Source organism: Musca autumnalis, unplaced genomic scaffold, assembly GCF_047663935.1.
Source record: "Musca autumnalis isolate F117 unplaced genomic scaffold, ASM4766393v1 scaffold_3, whole genome shotgun sequence".
Taxonomy (NCBI): domain Eukaryota; kingdom Metazoa; phylum Arthropoda; class Insecta; order Diptera; family Muscidae; genus Musca; species Musca autumnalis.
Window position 1 is genome coordinate 66374106 of NW_027411866.1, and position 23411 is coordinate 66397516.

Sequence of the window (23411 nt, forward strand, 5' to 3'; positions counted from 1 at the left end):
TATACTCTTTATGATCTTAAGTACTTATTTAGTTTCATTTTGTTCAAAAATATCAAGAATTTTTTACACAGTTCCACGAGGATTCTCCGTTGTATACTAACTTTTGCGACATAAATTTTGGTCTATTTGGGATTCGAACCGTACATTTGCTAATGTATGCAAATATTGCGCACTTTTAATTGTTATTACGGAAGACAACCTTCTTGTCTATCAAATAAAACTAATTGTTTGTTGTTTTCAATAAGTTATAGTGATATTTATCCCTAATACATTTTGGTTCCAACGGTGTATACTAATTTTTGCGACAGACTGTATATTGGAAAGACAATGAAGGTTGTTATTTTCCATTGCAACAGATGTCGCAGTTGGTGATAATGGTATAAACTTCAAGTAAACTATAAAATTTTGCTATAAGCTAAATAATTTTGTTTTCACATAACAGGTGTCGCACAAAAGATTTTCTTTCGTTAAAATCCAGTTAGACAAAAAATGATTACAAACGATGAATTTGTAAAAATTTTGATTTTCAATTTCAAATTAAAACAAAAATTTTTTCAATAATGTTTGTTTTGTTGTACATATGAGTTGCTGTTGAAGACAAAATTAGGGTATTAAATTCAGAAATCGGTCAGAAATAACAAAAATGATTTCTATTAAAAAATAGTTTTAATGTTGAGATTTTCTTTATAATTGTGTTACTTCCGCTAACGAAGTAGCGGGCACATGCTAGTATTATATATTTGAATACTGGAGTACAGTGTTGTGCATATCAAAAGCAACAAATCTAGGATTTTGCAGTAATTCAATTTTTGGATCCGTTACAATTTTTAAAAATGTAATATATTGTGGCTAGTTGTTCTTTATTATGTACAGAGAGCTTCAAACAAGTTGTTTTTGTACCTTGTCGTTGGATGGGATAACAACAACAATAATATTGGCTGATCCTCGAGATCGGGGATTGCAAAACAAAAGCAACAATAGAATATTATTAAAAATTGTAGTGTCATCGGTGTTAATTAACTGTACTTTTGACTTAAATTTGCCTTTTGAGTCATGGTAGTGTCATTTTAGAAAGGATTTGCATTTGTTGTCCTAACAGGGTTGCCACTTTCTACCACTTTTCCCATGGTCTGGGGAAAATCTCATAATACCCTCAAATCAAAATTTTTTCCCCTCATATAAACATTTAAATTTTAAAATATTCATTCGGAAAGTGGATTAATATCAACCGTTCTTTTGTTTGCCGCATAATAAAAAGTTAAAAAATCAAATATTGGTAAACACAATACATCCTTGTGTAAACCGCTCAAGTCCATCGGCACATTTTGGCGGAAAGCGTTGGGGAAACTTTAAAAATAACGCTAATAGGAACTTCCAAGAATTAGTTGGGGCTTTTATTTCCGATATATGACCTAGAGTACTTCGCAGAAGAAGTTTTGAAAACAATTTGAAAAGTTATACACTGGCCAAGAAACCATTGACATACCCAAAGTAAGACAATTTATGAAACACTGGTAGAAAATGCAATGTTTTATATGGTTTAAGCGACCCAATAAGATTTTTTTATTTTATTTTCAATAAATTATATTAAAAATAAGATTTAATAACAAAAATTATAAAAAACCTGTATGATTTAGCCATATGAGGATATTTTACTCACTGTTTGTTGAAACTATGGGTTCTTGACCGTTGTGTTGTTTGAGTTGGGAGCTGTATAACTTCTCAAATTGGTTTCAAAACTTCCTCTGCGAAGTACTCTGGGCCATGTATCGGAAATAAGAGCCCCAACTAATACTTGGGTGTTTCTATTCGCATTATTTTTAAAGTTTCTCCAACGTTTCTAGCCACAATGTGCCAATGGCCTCAAGGGGTTTACACCAGGATGTATCGTATTTACCACTATTCGGTTGTTTAACTTTTTTATTATGCGGCAAACAAAAGAACGGTTGATATTAATCCACTTTCCGAATGAACATTTTAAAATTTAGATGTTTATATGAGGGAAACAATTTTTGATTTGAGGGTATTATGAGATTTTCCCCAGACCATGGGAAAAGTTGTAGAAAGTGGCAACCCTGTTAGGATAACAAATGCAAATCCTTTCTAAAATGACACTACCATGCCCCAAAAGGCAAATTTAAGTCAAAAGTACAGTTAAATAACACCGATGACACTACAATTTTTAATAATATTCTATTGTTGCTTTTGTTTTGCAATCCCCGTTCTCGAGGATCAGCCAATATTATTGTTGTTGTTATCCCATCCAACGACAAAGTACAAAAACAACTTGTTGGAAGCTCTCTGTACATAATAAAGAACAACTGGCCACAATATATTACATTTTTAAAAATTGTAACGGATCCAAAAATTGAATTACTGCAAAATCCTAGATTTGTTGCTTTTGATATGCACAACACTGAATATAGTAGACACCCTAAGCATATCCGGTATGCCATATAAAGATCCTATGACTTCCCCCGATGACGTAATTACAGCTTAAAGTACTCAAAATATGAAATTTTTACAAGGTCCGTCGTATTTTTTCTATATTTTTTAATATATATTCACCATAATTGTATAAAAAACTTTTTGTATCGATCGTACAACATCTCGTTGATATATTAGTGTAAAGATCCACAAAAAATATTTGTTTGTATCCGAAAATAACGACATTCTGGGTAAAACTATTATATTCCTTCTTTCCCACGATTTCTCCTAAAAGTAATTTTCGCTCAGTTCGGATGCAGAGGGACGCTTTCGAACGCTGCGTTCGTAGTTTTTGATCACGACCTTGTTAGCGCTATTATGCCATCTGCAACGACACTTGCTTTTTAACTTTCGAAGGAGTCACACTCCTATTGCTATAGTTTCGTAGTCTTCACTCAAAGATAACAGTTTCTTGTAACAAGGAATTCATTTTTACCCCCCAAGAAACACTGAACATATTTGAACTGATACAATTGTTTTTATACCCTACACCACTATGTGGGGAGGGTATTATAAGTTGGTTTTGCCCAAAAAGTTTGTAACGCATTGTTATGTAGCTCGGTCGGAGTGTAAAGGGGAATGAGGCATACCAAGATGTCGCTGGTATGCACTTGCCATTGAAGAAATTCGGTCTAGCTCAGTGGCCACTCCTGACTAGCCATAAACAAAATTGATTCATTATTAATTCACAATCACAAACAGGATGCTTTATTTAAAAAAAAGATATGATGTTGTTGCTGTTATGGGTACCCAAGGTGTTTGCTGGGATACCATGCCCTCCCAATGGATTTTCTACAAAATCCCCAGTGAGCCTCATCGATGATGATAGCTCCCAAAAATCAACCACCGGCTGCCTTATTACCCCCTACATTACCTTATACAAGTAACTAGCACATAATGACTAATGGTCAACACTATTCAGATTCAGAATTCATTAATTTATTCATAGCACATTCGAATTATAAGATAGGGTAGTTCGATAAGGTATGGTTTCGGACATCAAATTACAATTATTACTTCCAAAATGGAAGCCAATTCATTTAAGAAATTATATAAATTTACATTTGTATAGAAATATATCAATGTTCATACAGGTATACAGCTAAGAATATAGATAGCTATACTCAAAAGATGTATATCCCACATATAATAGTGCTAAATCACACTTCGATTGTAACTATCAAAAGTCCTATTCTATCGAGCTCAATTGATTAGGATCATATTCATTCCTTAAAAGAATGATTTAAAATTTTGAAAACGGTTAATAAAAAAAACATGGGATACACATTAACAATGTGTTTCGCTGCTAATTTCAGATAAATTATTTCAATTTGCAAAAGGTTTAAGTACAAGGAATTGACTTTAGTTCAATTATTTTTATATAAAGAAATTTCAAGATAATTTATAATTGACTTTAAAGGTCATACAAGGTTAAAATATTTGTATAAATAAATTACACAAAAATTCATAATAATTACACAAAATTTACACAAAACTGGACAAATCACGTGCAGCAACCCTCAACTAAATTGTGTTGTAAACGTGTGTATAATTACTGGGTCGGAATACCAAAAATAATATGGATTTAAATTCCAGATAATTTCGTAGAAAAAAAATCAAATCTGTTTGTCTTTAGGTCCTCGGCGTTCTGAAATGTAGTTGTTAAAATTACACTTCAAAATGATGGTAAATGAATTCAAAGAATAACTTTGATATTTTTGTGCCGAAATAAAGGCTTTATTTTGGGGTTATAGACGTCTGGTCTCACCTAAGGTTTCTACAATAATTAATTTATCATTAACGCGCCATTATTCATGAACCCATTTCATTCGGGACAAACAAAAATTGATGCGAAAATATTTCTATGAATTTAAATCCGCAAAACATTTCATATATTTTTTTTTTATGGTTTGCAAAAATGGGCAAAAAATGTCCTGAATAAATTCTTATTCCAAAATGATCACAAGTAAGGAATATGATGACTGTACAAGTTTCGTTGGGTACCGTTACGGCACGTGATGTTGACCCGTTACAAAATCCACTACTTGTATATAGGGATACACACATGTACATATATAATATTATATACCCTTAGGTATATAGGAAATACATAAGGTTATATAAAAAAAATAACAAATTAGTTCGGCTGACCGTCGAATGATTGAAGACAAAATTTAGATTTCATATTTCCCTGCCTGTGGCAGAAAAATATGCAATGCTAAAAACAACACGATGTTCAGGATACACACATATTCAGACTCTTCACTTTTGTTACTTATCTGTACTATCCTGGCCGGCTACTTGTCGTGTTATAGCCCAAGTTGTTGTAGTTGTAGGCCAAAATTGCTGGTAACTGTTGTTCTTGATCTAAAAGCAGGCTAAAGTTGAGTTGGTATTGCCCCACAGGAATGATGAGGACTGACAATGATTTTAGCTTCCGAACTGCACAAAGATTCGATAGGCAAGGCTAAGGTGTCACACAAAAACTCGGATCTTGATTCAAAGCTGCTTCCCCAAGGAAGAGTTAAAAAATTTGCAAGCAAAACGGCAAGAGGATGTATGCTTCCCACTAATGTTTCCAGAAATATTCACAAAATTCAATTTGGCGGCACTTGTGGTCGAAGAATATTGATTATCTTTTTAATGAACACTGGTGGTGGCAGATGTCTCGTGGATGTTAGCCAAAACTCCATAAAATTAATCCACAATTATTCTTGATGCAAATATTTTCACAAAATGCACTGGTAGAAAATTCTCGATCAAAAAGGTTGAAAATGTGAGTTACTGCTGACGGTTATTTGTGGTGGTAGTGGTATGTGTGACCATGCGTTTTTGGCAATTTCGTTGCAACGCAAAAAAAAATATTCTGGAAACGAAAAGAAAATGTTTGTATTTTCTTTTTAATTTCTTCCACTTTTATTTTCACCAAAAACTCACCTTTGGAATGTTTATTACTTATTATAAATATACAGCAATAAATTCCAATAAGAAAACCGTCTAAAATTGCAGGAAATTTGCATTAAAAATGCAAAAGAAATAATTCCACTCACACACAGCACAACTTGTTGGTTTTTGTTGTGTCTCTTCACTTTTCTTTTGATGGACGTCTTTACTCTACTACCGGCTTCTTGTAAATGAACGAGATGCAAATTCGGAGTAGTTGTCCATCATGTAATTGACAGATGCAATGTTGCCACATCGATAAAAAAAATTACACGATTGCAATTATCGATTGCGCCGCCCTAAACTAAAGCGTAGTTTACGCCGTCGCTTTTGAAAGCAAGGGTGACATAACAAACCCGAACAGTCTACGAAGACCAGTCGGAGTTATGCTGATTCGGGAAGTCAACCTTTTACTGGGAACGTGGGGAAGAACCGCGACCCTGATATTAAAACAATCAAAATCATAACTTGGAAAAGTTCAAGGCCGGGCATCTATTTCGTCGGTACCATATGTTGTAAATCCTTCGAATGATAGACCCCTATATTCCGTCCCTGCAGGTCTTCGATTTCATAGAGCGATGTCCCTACCTTTCTGACAACTCTGCATTTGACAAACTTAGGGCACAGTTTCGAGTTAAGATGGCGCGAAGCGTCACTCAGAACAAAATTTCGTCTCAATATTTCCTGTCCCGGTTTGTAGCTAATGTCGCGTGATCGAATGTTGTAACGAGTCGCCGTTTTCTCATAACAATCGTGCATCTTCTTTTTTATATTATCTCGGACCAAACTCAAAATATCCGGTTTCGGAATAATCTCTATAGTGCCATCTTCTAAAACGCCAAGTTTTCCCGCCAATTCGTATTCACTCGCGTGCGTGATCATATGGGTGCCAAACAATGAAAAATATGGCGAACAGCCAAGTGTAGTGTGTCGCGTGGACCTTAAAGAACATTCAATAGCGGATAAATATTTATCCCAATCCTCTTGGTCTTCCGAAACATACGATCGAATCGCCGCGATAATGCTCCGATTGACCCTCTCGGAGGCATTCGCTTGTGGCGCGTAAACCGCGTTTCGGATTTGTTTACAACCGTATCTCTGCAGAAACGAAGTGAATTCATGAGAAACAAATTGTTTCCCATTGTCCGAATGGACTAACTGAGGCACGCCAAATTTGTGAAAGACTTCTGATTCTAAAAATTTTACAACACTTTTTGAGTTGGCTTTCGCGAGTGGTTTTAAAAGAACATATTTTGTCATGTGGTCAAGAACAATCAGTATAAAGGCGTTACCTAATTTCGATCTCGGAAACGGGCCTATAAAATCAATGAAGATCTTTTGCCAAGGTCTATCAGTGACAGTCTCATTACCCATTTTTCCTCTTAATATTTTATTCGGAGCTTTAGTCTCCTTGCAAACGATACAATGATTGATGAAACTTTGAACTTGTTTTGCCATTTTAGGCCAAAAGAAATATTGCCGAAGCGTCGCGATAGTTTTTCCAATACCACAATGACATTTACTTGAAGTGTGTGCGTTTTCAATTACTGTTTCGGTTAACCCGGTTGGAACCCAAAGTTTCCATATAAAATTTTCGTGGACCGGTTGTCCATCCGACGGAAGTGTCTTTTTATATACAAAGTGATCAGAAACTTTCAAGTCCGGAAGACTATCCTGGTTTTCGAGAACCAAAGAAACAAGCTGTGAATATTCTTCACTTTTAAATTCTGGTGAATCCAAATCAATCAAAGGCTTATCATCCAAAAACATATTTACTTCATCCATATGTAACCGGGATAAAGTGTCCGCGACAACATTTTGTGACCCTTTTCGGTGCTGGATGTCGAAGTTAAATGCCTGGAGTTTCAGACTCCATCTTGCCAACCGACCGCTGAGATCCTTCTGTCCCATCAACCATTTCAGAGCGCTGTGATCCGTCACGACAGTGAATGGCATCATCTCGATAAAAGGTCGAAACTTTTTTATCGCCCTAATGACTGCCAAACACTCCCGCTCCGTCACACTATAATTCTGCTCAGCCTTTGAGAGCTGCGCAGAATGAAAGGCGATGGGACGTTCCAGACCCGCAGCGTCCAGCTGGAACAAGACCGCACCGATGCCCAGATTAGAGGCGTCACACTGGACATAAAATCGCTTATCGAATACCGGATGGTGTAAAACAGGACTAGTCGTTAAAGCAACTTTAAGTTTTTCGAAAGCCTCGATTGCTTTTTCATCAAAACAAAACGGTTTGCCCTTTTTTAAGGTGCTTGTCATTGGCGCTGTGATCTCTGCATAGTCCTTAATAAAACGTCTGAACCATGAGGCCATGCCAAGAAATCGACGAACATCCCGAGGGTTCTTTGGAATCGGCAAATCAGTAATGGAATTAATTTTTGAAGGATCGGGCTTCAACTTACCCTCGCCCACGATGTAGCCCAAATACTTCAGTTCGCGACGACAAAATTTCGATTTATTCAAATTGATGGTCAGGTTTGCCCTAGACAACGATTCGCCTACCTTGCGAAGCAGTTCGACGTGAGACTCAAAATCCGGTGAGACCACTAATAAGTCGTCAAGGTATACGAAAACTTTGTTCTTCAGGTCCGGTGAGATCACTTTGTCCATTAACCGACATAACCGTTGGGCAGCATTACACAACCCAAACGGCATGACGGTAAACTGATAATGTGGTCTCCCCGGCACTGTGAACGCAGTTTTCGGACGGCTCTCAGTCGCTAGGGGCACCTGCCAAAATGCATCTTTTAAATCGATGCTCGAAATGAAATATGTCTCTTGCAATCGCCCTAATAAAGCATCAATAAATGGCAAAGGGTAAGCGTCTTTAACCGTAACCTCATTAAGCTTACGCGCGTCTAAGCATAGCCTGTTTTTCTCGCCTCTGCGAACTAATGTGACCGGTGAGTTCCAGGGGCTGTTGCTAGGTTCGATTACGCCTAAACTCAACATCCTATCCAGCTCTTGGTATAGTAAAGACTCCACGGCAGGAGACACCGGGTAGTGGCGCTGTTTCACAGGGGCCGAATTGCCCGTGTCGATTATATGCTCCTCAACACTCGTCTTTCCCAGACCATACTTTCCGAAATCTCGAAAACTTGTTTTGGCTTTCTCAAGCGCTTCAATTTGTTCTGGAGACAAAGTATGCATGTCGGGATCAACAAGATTTGGACTTAAATCGAGACTACTGATTAATTTGGGAGCAATGCTGAATAATTTCCAAAAATCGACACCGCAATACATAGCATTTTCCAACCCTGGAATCAAATAAACGTCCATAGTTTTCGTTTCGCCATTAAAGGAAATATCAACTCTAACTTTACCGGTACAATGAACACGTTGGCCACTGGCAGTGCCAACACTGCATTTGAAAACAGGAATAACGTTCAACTTTAATTCATCAACGAGAGAAAAACAGTCTTTGCCTAAACACGTAACGGTTGCGCCGCTGTCAAACAATGCTAAAACAGGTATGCCGTTTACCAAAACTTCTCGGAATGGTCGAGGATCATTCTTAAAATCAGAAATATGAGCAGAAGAAATAGACAATCGTCTTAAGCGTCGAAGTCGGTATCGTTCCCGAGCCTTTAAAATTCTTTTGGATACAACGGGTTTAATTGAAATCTCAGAATTAAAAATTCTGTTACGGACCTTCAGGTAATTCGCCATGCGAATATGGAATGGTTGTGTCAAATCTGGTTTGGATCTAGCAGGGTATGTGGGATGTCTGGTTGAAATAGAATTGTCAAAAACAGGTGGATCTGTAAAAGTGGCAACATTGTTAGAAACTAGTCAGTCCACAGTTTGAGTAGAAACTGATTCGGCCTTAGAAGAAACAAAAGTGCGACTGTTTTGTTTACAGTTGTTACATTGAGGAGCTGTAACACCAGGTGAACCACAGCGGAAACAAAAAAGAGAACGTTGAGAACTAGTACATTGCTTAAAAGTGTGACCTCTGTCACTACAGTTCCAACAACGCATCGGTTCACTTTTAGGAACACCGGGTGCCTTTGGCCGAAGCCTCAACTCTTCAACCTCCTGTACTACTTCATCAAAATCGGAATCATTTATCTCGTTCACCATACGCGTGGGTGGACTTGTCCTAAATCTCGATGAAGATTCTCTTTCAAGAAACTCTTCGGCTTTCCTGACTTCATTTCTAAATTGTTCCACGGAGTAAAATGTTCCACTAAATGTCAAATGAGCAAGACTGGGTTTCAATCCAGCTTTGAGGATGTCAATAACCTCGAAATCCTTCAAAGGTTCCCTCAACTGAGTGCGCAGGTTACTAATTGCATCGATATATTGCGTAGCAGATTCATTCCTACCCTGTTTTCTATCCATGATCTGCCGCATCACATCTAAATTAGATTGAAAACGCTGAAATTCATGGACTATACTGATCTTTAAACTTTCCCAGTTCATGTTTGGATACTGTCGGATCTTTCCCCAATACCATTGGGAAGGACGGCCTTCTAACAAGTGGTGAAATTCGTCTACTAATTCTTGTTCGGAACAACCATAACTTCGCCAAAGTCGTTCAACACGAAATATAAAATCTTCAACATTCGGTGTCTTTGGGGTAGCATCAAACTTAATGCCCCACTTGCTGAGGTATGGATGTCTGGGTCTGCAAAAATCTTCCCTATAACGATTTGGAACTTCATTGCTACGACTCCCTGAACCTGCATGTCTTGTATCAGTTTGTAGTGGTGGCAAATCATGAGGCCAATCAATGCTTTGAGAAGGTGGTTCTTGTCTGTTAATAGGATTAGTTGGAGGAACGGAAGATTGAGAAAAAGCAGCTTGAACTGCAGCAGCAACCGCTTTCTGCATTTCCTTTTTCATGGTTTCAACCATTGATGCTTGGGTGGCCTCTAAGGCGGACTGAACAACGTCAAGAACCCCTGTGCTACTAAGTCTATCAACCTGATCTTCATCATTACCTCGAATGGTCAACGGACTAAACGAAGGCCTAGTAATGGTACTTGGTTGCTCATTTACTTGCGCAAGAGTAGGCGGACTTGCCAATTCATTTGGTGTCGGCGGATCGTTGCCATCGGCGCTAGCAGGGATACCAGATTCAGTACCTTGTTCTGTTCCAGCAGCTTCTCCTACTGCTTGGCTTGTCGATCTGGTAATAATGCCGTAAGTTTTTGGCTTGGCCCCTGTAGCAGGCTGCATGATGTCCAAATCAAAATGAAATCTCAAAAAAAAAAACAATAAACTTTTCAAAAATTTTATTGAACTGACCAGTCCGAATAAAAATCTCAATAAAAGTTCAGGAAATCAAAATTCAATAGTATGTCTTCTCCAATGATCAACAGGTTATCCAAAAGGTAGGTATGATGTCGTAAATTCAACAAAATTCCAAAAATATTTTAATAGCCGAGATAGTAAAAGTCCAATATTGAAATTCTCATAAGCAACAAAACACAACCAGAATACTGAATGGATACAACAGGTCAGGTATTTTGAAAAGAATCGAATCAAACATCAATAAATCTTGCAAGGTTTCTCAAGACCAGAACAAATGCTCAGAAATTCTGTAAAACAGAATAAATCGAGGTAATAAATTATTTTCTCTAGGCTGTGGTGGATCAGTATAAATGTTTGTAAGTCCGGGTAAAATTAGTTCGAATAATATTCGAATAAATAGTCTTGGCTGGTACAAGGAAAATAGAACTTCGATAGGCTCTTCAGTTCTCTTCGCCTACCCCTATTGTTCTATGAGGTAGACTGTTCAAAACGTAGGAGTGATTGTTGCCGGTTAAAATTTCCTCAAAGTGTTTCTCGAGGTCTCTTCAGTGTATCTTTAGTTAAGCATAGAACGGCTTTCTAAAGACACACTGGGAAATCGACAACCAGACAACAATCAGTCCTACGGAAAATGCTCCAACTCAAGGTTGAGCGCTGCCGTCCGAAGGCTCTCCAGACTAACCGCCCCTACAACCTTAAGGTACTTCAGTTGACCTCGAGTCAGGCTGAAGACCAGTCTTCGGTTACAATTAGTCCAGTTCTGTGTACACCCTGTGTGTACGCGAAACCAAAACAAAAATATATTACTACTTAAAGCTTATATATTTTAAAAGTAAGAACTAGCAATCGGTAGTTTGAGCCTATCAAACCCCTCCTGCCGTCTTTTAATCAAAAAGAGAAAAACAAATGTCTTGAGGGCGACGACCCTATGCCTCACGCAATCGGAAAACTCAAGCGGCGTATCTAATAAAATGGACAAGGCCCGTTACTCTACAAAAAGTTCCGAAAAATCCGACAAAACTAACACCCAAAGAAACTCAACTAAAATCCGAGAGGTTTCAGCACGTACCTCGACGAAGCTCTATATTCAAATCTCAAACCGGAAACAGGAAAAAAAGTTTGCCAAAAGATCTTATTAGTGCAGGTGCCAGATATAAATGAAAACTAATATTCCTTAAATGTGCCCACAATCGAATAAATATCAATAATTTTTTTTTTTCAAAAATTTTCAGAAAAATTTCAAACGATTTCAGGTCAAAATTTGTTCATAAAGTTAAAGGTAATTAGTAGAAGGTTAAGGTATCAGCCAGGATAAAAAACAACAACAAACAATCTTCAACATCTCTAAAAACGCATTCAAAAATTTCCCCCGAAATTTCAATTCTAATAAATCAATATATTAAAGCAGCTATAATATCGCAAATCATGCAAATGATCATAAATAATCAACTGCAGAGGACAATATACTATAAAGCTTTAAAGGAAGTCGAAGTATGAATTTAATATCATAGAAGTTTTGTCACAAAATTGCAGCTAGACATAAACTCAGGCTTGCAAGACGACTAAAACTCTTTTCTTTAAGCTGAAATTCAAGAAATGTATTATAAATTCAATTGACGTTAAGTCGCAATTGCGAAGTTGTAATATAACAACAACTCAAGACATACTGAAAACCAATCAAACAAAAATTCATAACTTAATGTTTAGGAACAATTCCCATTGATGGGAGTTGAACCTAAGACATCGGCTTGTACGTTGGGCGCCATTGTTATGTAGCTCGGTCGGAGTGTAAAGGGGAATGAGGCATACCAAGATGTCGCTGGTATGCACTTGCCATTGAAGAAATTCGGTCTAGCTCAGTGGCCACTCCTGACTAGCCATAAACAAAATTGATTCATTATTAATTCACAATCACAAACAGGATGCTTTATTTAAAAAAAAGATATGATGTTGTTGCTGTTATGGGTACCCAAGGTGTTTGCTGGGATACCATGCCCTCCCAATGGATTTTCTACAAAAATCAACCACCGGCTGCCTTATTACCCCCTACATTACCTTATACAAGTAACTAGCACATAATGACTAATGGTCAACACTATTCAGATTCAGAATTCATTAATTTATTCATAGCACATTCGAATTATAAGATAGGGTAGTTCGATAAGGTATGGTTTCGGACATCAAATTACAATTATTACTTCCAAAATGGAAGCCAATTCATTTAAGAAATTATATAAATTTACATTTGTATAGAAATATATCAATGTTCATACAGGTATACAGCTAAGAATATAGATAGCTATACTCAAAAGATGTATATCCCACATATAATAGTGCTAAATCACACTTCGATTGTAACTATCAAAAGTCCTATTCTATCGAGCTCAATTGATTAGGATCATATTCATTCCTTAAAAGAATGATTTAAAATTTTGAAAACGGTTAATAAAAAAAACATGGGATACACATTAACAATGTGTTTCGCTGCTAATTTCAGATAAATTATTTCAATTTGCAAAAGGTTTAAGTACAAGGAATTGACTTTAGTTCAATTATTTTTATATAAAGAAATTTCAAGATAATTTATAATTGACTTTAAAGGTCATACAAGGTTAAAATATTTGTATAAATAAATTACACAAAAATTCATAATAATTACACAAAATTTACACAAAACTGGACAAATCACGTGCAGCAACCCTCAACTAAATTGTGTTGTAAACGTGTGTATAATTACTGGGTCGGAATACCAAAAATAATATGGATTTAAATTCCAGATAATTTCGTAGAAAAAAAATCAAATCTGTTTGTCTTTAGGTCCTCGGCGTTCTGAAATGTAGTTGTTAAAATTACACTTCAAAATGATGGTAAATGAATTCAAAGAATAACTTTGATATTTTTGTGCCGAAATAAAGGCTTTATTTTGGGGTTATAGACGTCTGGTCTCACCTAAGGTTTCTACAATAATTAATTTATCATTAACGCGCCATTATTCATGAACCCATTTCATTCGGGACAAACAAAAATTGATGCGAAAATATTTCTATGAATTTAAATCCGCAAAACATTTCATATATTTTTTTTTATGGTTTGCAAAAATGGGCAAAAAATGTCCTGAATAAATTCTTATTCCAAAATGATCACAAGTAAGGAATATGATGACTGTACAAGTTTCGTTGGGTACCGTTACGGCACGTGATGTTGACCCGTTACAAAATCCACTACTTGTATATAGGGATACACACATGTACATATATAATATTATATACCCTTAGGTATATAGGAAATACATAAGGTTATATAAAAAAAATAACAAATTAGTTCGGCTGACCGTCGAATGATTGAAGACAAAATTTAGATTTCATATTTCCCTGCCTGTGGCAGAAAAATATGCAATGCTAAAAACAACACGATGTTCAGGATACACACATATTCAGACTCTTCACTTTTGTTACTTATCTGTACTATCCTGGCCGGCTACTTGTCGTGTTATAGCCCAAGTTGTTGTAGTTGTAGGCCAAAATTGCTGGTAACTGTTGTTCTTGATCTAAAAGCAGGCTAAAGTTGAGTTGGTATTGCCCCACAGGAATGATGAGGACTGACAATGATTTTAGCTTCCGAACTGCACAAAGATTCGATAGGCAAGGCTAAGGTGTCACACAAAAACTCGGATCTTGATTCAAAGCTGCTTCCCCAAGGAAGAGTTAAAAAATTTGCAAGCAAAACGGCAAGAGGATGTATGCTTCCCACTAATGTTTCCAGAAATATTCACAAAATTCAATTTGGCGGCACTTGTGGTCGAAGAATATTGATTATCTTTTTAATGAACACTGGTGGTGGCAGATGTCTCGTGGATGTTAGCCAAAACTCCATAAAATTAATCCACAATTATTCTTGATGCAAATATTTTCACAAAATGCACTGGTAGAAAATTCTCGATCAAAAAGGTTGAAAATGTGAGTTACTGCTGACGGTTATTTGTGGTGGTAGTGGTATGTGTGACCATGCGTTTTTGGCAATTTCGTTGCAACGCAAAAAAAAAATATTCTGGAAACGAAAAGAAAATGTTTGTATTTTCTTTTTAATTTCTTCCACTTTTATTTTCACCAAAAACTCACCTTTGGAATGTTTATTACTTATTATAAATATACAGCAATAAATTCCAATAAGAAAACCGTCTAAAATTGCAGGAAATTTGCATTAAAAATGCAAAAGAAATAATTCCACTCACACACAGCACAACTTGTTGGTTTTTGTTGTGTCTCTTCACTTTTCTTTTGATGGACGTCTTTACTCTACTACCGGCTTCTTGTAAATGAACGAGATGCAAATTCGGAGTAGTTGTCCATCATGTAATTGACAGATGCAATGTTGCCACATCGATAAAAAAAATTACACGATTGCAATTATCGATTGCGCCGCCCTAAACTAAAGCGTAGTTTACGCCGTCGCTTTTGAAAGCAAGGGTGACATAACAGCATCGAAATAATGGTCGTAGACCCATACTTATATATACCAAAATGAATGTCTCGACGAGCTGAGTCGATCTGGCTATGTGTGTCCGTCCGTCAGTCCGTCCGTCCGTCCGTCCGTCCGTCTGTCCGTCTGTCCATCTAAACCTTGTAATCACGCTACAGGTCGCAATTTTGATCGGATCGTCACGAAATTTTGGGTGTTGATGAGGGTCCCGGAGGGGAAGAAGCCTATTGATTATGGTGATGATCGGATAATGTCCAGGGGTCGGAATGGGCAAAAAACTTATGTGGATAAAAAGACAACGTTTTTTTCCAAAGCGAATATCTCAGCTTCTATATGGGGTATACCAAAAGCATGACCTGACAATAAAAGTAGAAAATATCACCTTTCTAATGATGTAAAGTAAGTTCTCGTAGGTGATCAAACAACGGAGATATTACAATAGTGGCAAATAAAACCCAATTTTTCATTCTTGCGATTTTAATTATAATGACGAATATCACAGCTTTGGTTAGGGACTTTTCAAAAGCAAAGCCTGACTATAAAAGTAGAAGATCCCATCTCTACAATGATGCAAACTAGGTCGGCGTAGGTGACCAAATAATGGAGATATTGCAGTAGTCGGTAATACATCCCATTTTTCCACTTTTTTGGAAATCACGCTAAAGGTCGCAATTTTGATAGGATAGTCACAAAATTTTAAGTGTTGATTGGGGTCCCGGAGTGGAAGAAGCCTATTGATTTTGGTGATGGTCGGATAATAATTAGGGGTCGGAATGAGCAAAAAAGTTATTTGGAGAAAAAGTCTACATTTTATTCCAAAGCAAATATCTCAGCGTCTATAAGGGGTATATAAAAAGCAAAACTTGGCAATGAAAGTAGAAAATATCGCCTTTGAAAAGATGAAACGTAGGTTGTCGTAGGCTTTCACACAACGAAGATATCGCAATAGTCCCTAATAGAACCCAACTTTTCATTTTTGCGATTTTAGTTATAATGACACATATCACACCTTTGGTTGGGGACCATCTATAAGCAAAGCCCGACTAAGAAAGTAGAAAATCCCATCTTTAAAATTATGCAAAGTAGGTTGGCGTAGGTGGTCAAATAATAGAGATATCGCAATAGTCGGTAATACATCCCTTTTTTCCACTTTTTCTGCAATCACACTACAGGTCGGAATTTTGATCGGATCATCACGAAATTTTCTCACAGAGATAGAAGAATATTGATGTTGGTGATGTCGATAGTAGTCCAATATAAAATCAAATATTAATTATTTTGGTTCAGTTTGCCTTAAGTCATTTGGTATAAAAGCCAGATAGGTGAAAACTTTCGTATCTCCCTAAAAGAAATGTTTTCGAGTGAAAAGATTATTCACAGAGGTAGTGGTGTAGGGTATCACATTGTCGGCCCCGTACCGACTATAGCCTTTTCTCACTTGTTTTGTTTTTATTTTAGTGTTATCACGTCGACAATAAGTGTTTGTGCTTTTAGACAAAGTAAACAAATTTAATCAAATAAATTACTTTATACATAAAAGATATTCAGAAGATGTTACTTATTATGAAAAACATCCAGTAAGATTTGAAAATTCCAAGGAAACAATGTATTGTGCTATGGAACTGCCACTATCATGAGTCTATTAAAAACGAGTGTTTTTAAGAAAAAGATGGCAAAAATGTAAACAATCAGCCCAATAATGAATTCTAATATTCTATTCCATAATCATCTCAAGCTTTTTAGACAAATAATCAAATTTAATCAAACAAGTAGGAAAAGCGTTAAGTTCGGCCGGGCCGAACTTTTTATACCCTCCACCACAAATATCAGCCATTTCGGTGGATTAATGTGGCCACAGCCTTCAAAATACCGAAAATCGGAAGGTACCGTTTTATGGGGGCTATATGATGGCGTGGACTTATACCTACAAATTTCTGGGGGAAAGTAAACCTAAACACGTTATAGACTGGATTTCTGCGAAATTTAATCGAGGTGTCAAAGACAACTTCGTGACGGGAGTTATTAAAACATAAGTTTATAACATTTGTGCACCCCTTAACCAAAAATGGATAACAAATTGGAGGTCAAAAATCGTGTATTAAAATTGGAAAGCTTATGGTTAGCTAGCGACACAGTATTTACGCTATAATAAGGTAATGATACAAAGAAGAGAGGGCGCCCTAATGTGGATTATAGTGAAGGAAGACAATTTGCTACGGAAGTCTCCTATGAACACGGCAACAATACCAAGCTCTTGATTCATGCCGCCTCTGTTTCGGCCAATTTGTCAAAAGAAAAATATATAAACTATGTTCTCAAGGAAGTTCGGTATCAACCAACTAAAATGAGAAAACAATTAACTTCGACAGAGAAAATGTATGAACGATATATCCAAATCTGAACCGATTTCAATATGATGTCTCAATAATGTTTTCTAGATTCCGACAGACACTTTAAATTTCATCACAATTGGAAATATATAGCGTGATTGCTGCACGAAATACCTAAAATCGGGTGAAAATATATGGGAGCTATATCCAAATCTGAATCGTTTCGATATAATTTGGCATACTTTTTTCTAGACCTAATTCCGTCACACATTTTAAATTTGATCGAAATTGGACAGAATTTGCGTGTTTGTTGCACCAAATACTTCAAATCGGGCAATAATATATATGGGAGCTATATCCAAATCTGAACCGATTTCAATATAATTTGGCAAACATATTTCTAGACCGAATCCTGTCACACGTTTCAAATTTCATCGAAATTGGACAGAAATTGCGTGTTTGTTGCACCAAATACCTCAAATCGGGCGAAAATATATATGGGAGCTATATGCAAATCTGAACCGATTTCAAAATAACTTGGCAAAATTATTTTCAGTCCGAATTCCGCCTCATATTCCAAATGTCATCATAATTGGACAGAATTTTCGTGTTTGGTCCATCAATTATTCGAAATCGGGCGAACATATATATGAGAGCTATATATCTATATATGAACCGATATCAACCAAATTTGGCAGTTTGGTTTCTAGGCCGATTATAAACATCTGCACGAAATTTTGAAGGTCTAGGTTGCCCCTGTGATTTTTTGCCCCAAAAACCTGTCATCGGCCCCATCGTGCTTTGGACCTCTCTCTCTCTCTCTAGATCATGAAGATCTCTCCTGACGTGCCCGGGTGGAGGAAGCCTATCCATTAAATCGTGACAGGGATGCTCACTGCGATAACACCCAAGCCGGTACTGCATCGACAACAGACCACGCTGGCGCCGCATAGCTTACCACAGACCGGGCTATTGCATTGTAGGTGGTCAACAAGGTTACTTTGTCAGCTCCCCAAGTGCTGCCGGCCAGCGACTTGAGCACCTCGTTCCCGCTTCTGATCTTATCGCAAATAGCTGTGGCATGCGCGGACGACTTAAACATGCTATCGGACGTTACACCCAGTATTTTGAGGTAGTTAGTGGTCGGAATCAGTGCACCATCGACCAATATGTTCAGTGGGAGCCTCATTTCAGCCGTCTATGTAGTGAACAGTGTGGCAGTGGATTTAGCGGCGGATATTTTGATATACCTCAGATGGAAGAACTGCACTAGGTCTGCTATATAGACATTTAACCTACGAGTATCCCATATGTCATCGATGATAGGACCCGACTCCAAGATCGTACAATCATCCCCATACATCACGATCTCTATACCGTCTGGGGGTGTGGAATTTCAGAAAGGTAGGGTTAAACAGTTCCGGAGATATCACCCCTCCTTGGGGAACTCCCTGTTTCACTCTACGGGGTTTGGACTTCTTGTTTCTGAATTCCACAAACGACTTGCGTCCGCACATATAGTTGATTATCCAACGTTTCAAACATGGCTGGAGATTAGTCTTCTCTATATCCTCGAACAGCTTGGCATGGTTGACGGTATCGAAAGCCTTCGATAGGTCAAGAGCCACCATGACTGTTCGGTCGCACGGCCTTTTCTGTTTCAGTCCTCTACTGATGTGTGAATATGGCATCTAATGCTGTTGTAGTACTATGTATTTTCCGAAATCCATGTTGATGTTGGGCAACTGGAAAACACCTTCTCATCGTGGGAGGAGTAGTGCCTCTAGGATCTTTGCTACTGGCGACAGGAGCGAAATCGGCCTGTGCGATTCACCTCTGCTGGCATCCTTGCCAGGCTTCAGTAACGGGACCACCCTGCCAACTTTCCAGGCTTCAGGTATGATATGGGGGGCTAACGATAGGTTGAGGACACTTGTTAAATACTCAACTCCAGGTTCATCCAGTTGCTTAAGCATTACCATCGATATTTGGTGTGGGCCCAACGCTTTGGATGATTTCGCGTTTCGGATGGCATCTGCAACATCGCTCATCGTAAATTGTGGTGGTACCTCCGCGGCTGGAAGAGCTCTTCTTATACGGCGTACCATAATTCTCTTCACCCTATCACTCTGGGGGTGCTCTGTGAACTGCCGATTAAAATAACACGCGCACCACTTTGGGTCAGTTACTGAACGTAACTGCTGTTCTGTCATCCTTCTTTGCAGGATTCGAGAGTGATTTAACCGTTGCCCACAATTTACTTAATCCTGCACCAATGTTGCATTGCTTCAGGTGGTCTAGCCACTTTTTCCGCTTATATTTGCCTACTAACCTGTTGACTTCAAGAGTAAGATCTCTAGCTCTTGGGTCTTCAGGGTTCGTACGACGAAGCTCATCACGCTCATTTGCTAATCCCGTCGCCTCTGCTGGGAATTTTTTTCTTATTTCGGGTATTCGACCAGCAGGTATGTATCGAGCGGCTGCTGATGATGTCCCGGAAAGTTTTCTCAGCTACCCGAGGATCTGAGGAAGTGGGCAATTCTCTGAAGGTGATTGGTAAATTCTCTGAACCCTTGCCAATCAGCTTTCCCATGGTTCAGGAAAGTACGGCGTTTAGAGGTTATGAAATCGGGTGGTCTGTTTACGGAGATGATGATAGGGAGGTGGTCTGAGCTAAGGGAAATGACGGATGATTGCCAGGATACGTCATTTATCAGACCTGGTGACAGAATGGTGATATCTGGCGAGCTGTGGTAGTCTCCTCTAATCCTCGTAGGAGCGTCTTCATTCACCGTGCAAAACGTGGAGCTATCCATTTGCTCAGCCAGCGCTGTACCCCTCTGGTCATTACCTAGGACGGAATGTCAAAGCTCGTGATGAGCATTGAAGTCCCCTAGCACCAGACGGTTATTGCCCTCTAAAAGCGAACTAATATCGGACATATAACGCCGGGCACAGCTATTCATCGGCGGTATGTACACATTAAGCAGCTCTACCTCGGCAGTACCAGCTCAAGCGAGATATGTCTGTACTGGACAGACTGATGTATCAGGAAGGCAAGTCCTCCTCCTCCGCTTCTTGTGCGATCCTTCCGCAAAACGTTGTACCCATCACAACGCAAGCTACAGGTGGCGGTGAGCTTTGTTTCTTGGATCGCGGCGACCATGATGTTTTTCCGACTCATAAAATCTACAATTTCGCTGACCTTATTGCGGAGACCGTTGCAATTGAATTGCAGGAAAGATGCATTTCCGGGCTTGAACAACATCTTGTGTTGTTAGGTGCTGCATTTGTTGTTGTTGGGGAGACTGCGGGGGCGTCTCGTATCCCGACAACGACGTAGAAGACGTACTGGGCGATGCGCTGACGCAGGAAGCAGCAACATACCTATCGCTGTTATCCCGGGTTCTACTAAGGCCAGAGCACCCACGGAAATGCACCCATTCCATACATCCATTACATCTCACCATTGTTGACATGTGGTGGATGCGAATCTGGCAAACGGAACAGATCCATACTGGCCCAGGTTTCATCTCTATCCCGGCATGGACCAGAAGAGCTCGGAGCAGGCATTCCGGGATAAATTGTCGCTCCCATGGTGAAAAAATACACGAACACAAACACATAACTGTTGAGGTGACGGCCCCGGTCGAAGATTCCTCCGAGTCAATCCGGTGCATAGAACCGGCCGCCGTGGGATGGATTCCTCGTCCTTGGAAACCGCCGGTTCTTATCATAATTAGCCAATGGATAAAGACGAATTTTCCATTATTGTTAAAAAGTCACACTTGACCTAAAAATACCAAATCTACCATCATTTTACTTTTGTCAAAATCCATCCTATTGGTTTTGGATGGATATACACGCACGTCGTATTATACGTCTGAAGAATATGTTATACTTTCTGACAGGCCATCTCTGATCATAAGTGTGATCTATATATGTCGGCACAGTGATTTTTTTCACTGAATATATGAAAAAAGCCCTAAAAAATATCAAAACGTCAAGATTTTTTCCATTATAAAATGATTTTCAATTTCAATTAATTTGAATTTTTAGTAATATGCACTATTTTTAAATTACTGAAACATGACATACATTTAATAAAATTATTTCTTTTTAGCTGGTCAGAGCTCGGAAAACAAAAATATCGTCATTTGGGACACACTGTTGCCTCAGAAAAAATCGTGTGTAAGCGGTGAGTATAAAAACTATCATATAAACTATAAACTCTGTCATTGAACTCCCATACCAAATTTTCAAATTTAAAAAACATAGACAATTTGGCCGATTTCTCGTAAAACATGGCAAAAAATCTAAAAAATATACATTTTAACCATATAAAAAAATATTTCTTGTCAGTAGTTTGGTTTAATAGCAAGTGAAAGTGACTTTCGTTGAAAATTTACTTGCATCGTTTCGTAATCTCAAATTTTAGTCCTTTATAAAACAATTAAGATATGAAAAACAAAACAAGAAACTGTTTACAAATATGCATTTATTTTTGAAAATTGTAATGAAAGGTATATGAGACTTTTTTTTAAATTTCAGTGTGGCAAATGAAGTGGGCGTGTTTTAACAATTTATGTTTAATATAGCCCTACATGATGATTTTTTTCGTATTCAATTATCACAGAAATTAGAAAAATGCATATGCACATAGTTGTGAGATTGGCCGAATTGAAATTAGCTGCCACAAGCCGCTACTGAAACTTCCCGACATATGGGTCTTATTAATTTTTTGGGAAATGAATTACTTTATCACCTTAACATTTTTATCATAGGTAGTCCGAGTGCTCGCAATCATAACTATTTATGGTTTTCTGGGAAAAGTACATATGTACGTTCAGGTTAAAGGTCTGGATTTTTACGAGGGCAATAACTCGTTATCTTTTTAAAGCTTATCCAGATACAGTGGTGTGTCGTTTGGTCGGATTCTCTCATTTCTAGGCCACATTAAATTTCTAGGCCAGTAAAATTTTAAACTTTTCAAGAAATATGTAAAGTAGTTGGAAGTATTACAGAGAGTTATTTAATTACATTAGTAGACATCGGATTTTGCATATTTGCATATTTTTTAATATTAAAGATACGAAGATTCTGATTGGACCAAAATTCGTTTCAAAGAAATCTAAATTCAATGGCAGGGTCATATTTCGTATTTATTTTGCATATTTGCATATTTTGCATATGCACAAAATATGCAAAAAAATATGCAAAATATGCAAAAAATATGCAAAATATGCAAAAAATATGCAAAATATGCAAAAAATAAGCAAAATATGCAAAAAATATGCAGAATATGCAAAAAATATGCAAAATATGCAAACAGATTTTGGCCGAAAATCGTCATAAAAGTCGTAAAATTGTCATTTAAAGTTGGAAAAACCATAAAAAATACATAACAGTGTCAAAACTAAGACTCTGTTGACCGTATAACGTCGATTTTTTTCAGCAGATTATTATGTTACTGAGACGTTTTACGACAGTGTGGTGTAGGGTATAAAAATTTGGTATCGTAATACCATTTTTTATTATTAAACTCTGTAGAAATATAAAATTTGATAAAATATCAAACGTTTTATGTAAAATTTAATATTTTCTTTTTTGTAGCATCTTAATTTAATTTGTAGCATAGGGCTGGTTTTAACTCAAAGGACCAAATCGATCTCGGATTTTTTAGCCGGGGAGCCGCCTATTAGTATTGTTAGATTTTAAAATTGCCAAAGTTTGAGCACATTTCGAATATGTTAAAACGTGGTACTGGGTCTCGAAGTTATGAAAATCTATTTTTTTTTTTGCTATCTGGCGACTTCGACGGACCATATTTGTGGAACGGTTAAAGCAACTTGCCCGTATTATGCATTTAATTAAAAGCTATTCTGTTCTTAACAT

At 37.5% G+C, this 23411-nt stretch overlaps 1 protein-coding gene and 1 long non-coding RNA gene across 4 annotated transcripts in view; one reads left to right on the forward strand and one right to left on the reverse strand.

Moving 5' to 3' along the window:
* Positions 1-23411, forward strand: part of Rbcn-3A (rabconnectin-3 alpha) — a 696059-nt gene that overhangs the window by 603103 nt on the left and 69545 nt on the right. For all 3 annotated transcript variants that reach the window (XM_073979377.1, XM_073979376.1, XM_073979378.1), the window contains one exon: positions 21640-21714. In XM_073979377.1, coding sequence (XP_073835478.1) covers positions 21640-21714 — 75 coding nt within the window. The remainder of the gene's footprint in view (positions 1-21639; positions 21715-23411) is intronic.
* Positions 3405-5685, reverse strand: LOC141399990 (uncharacterized). The gene is made up of 2 exons (XR_012412049.1): positions 5425-5685; positions 3405-5353 (listed from the first exon to the last, which is right to left on the reverse strand). It is a non-coding gene; the product is annotated as an uncharacterized lncRNA (long non-coding RNA).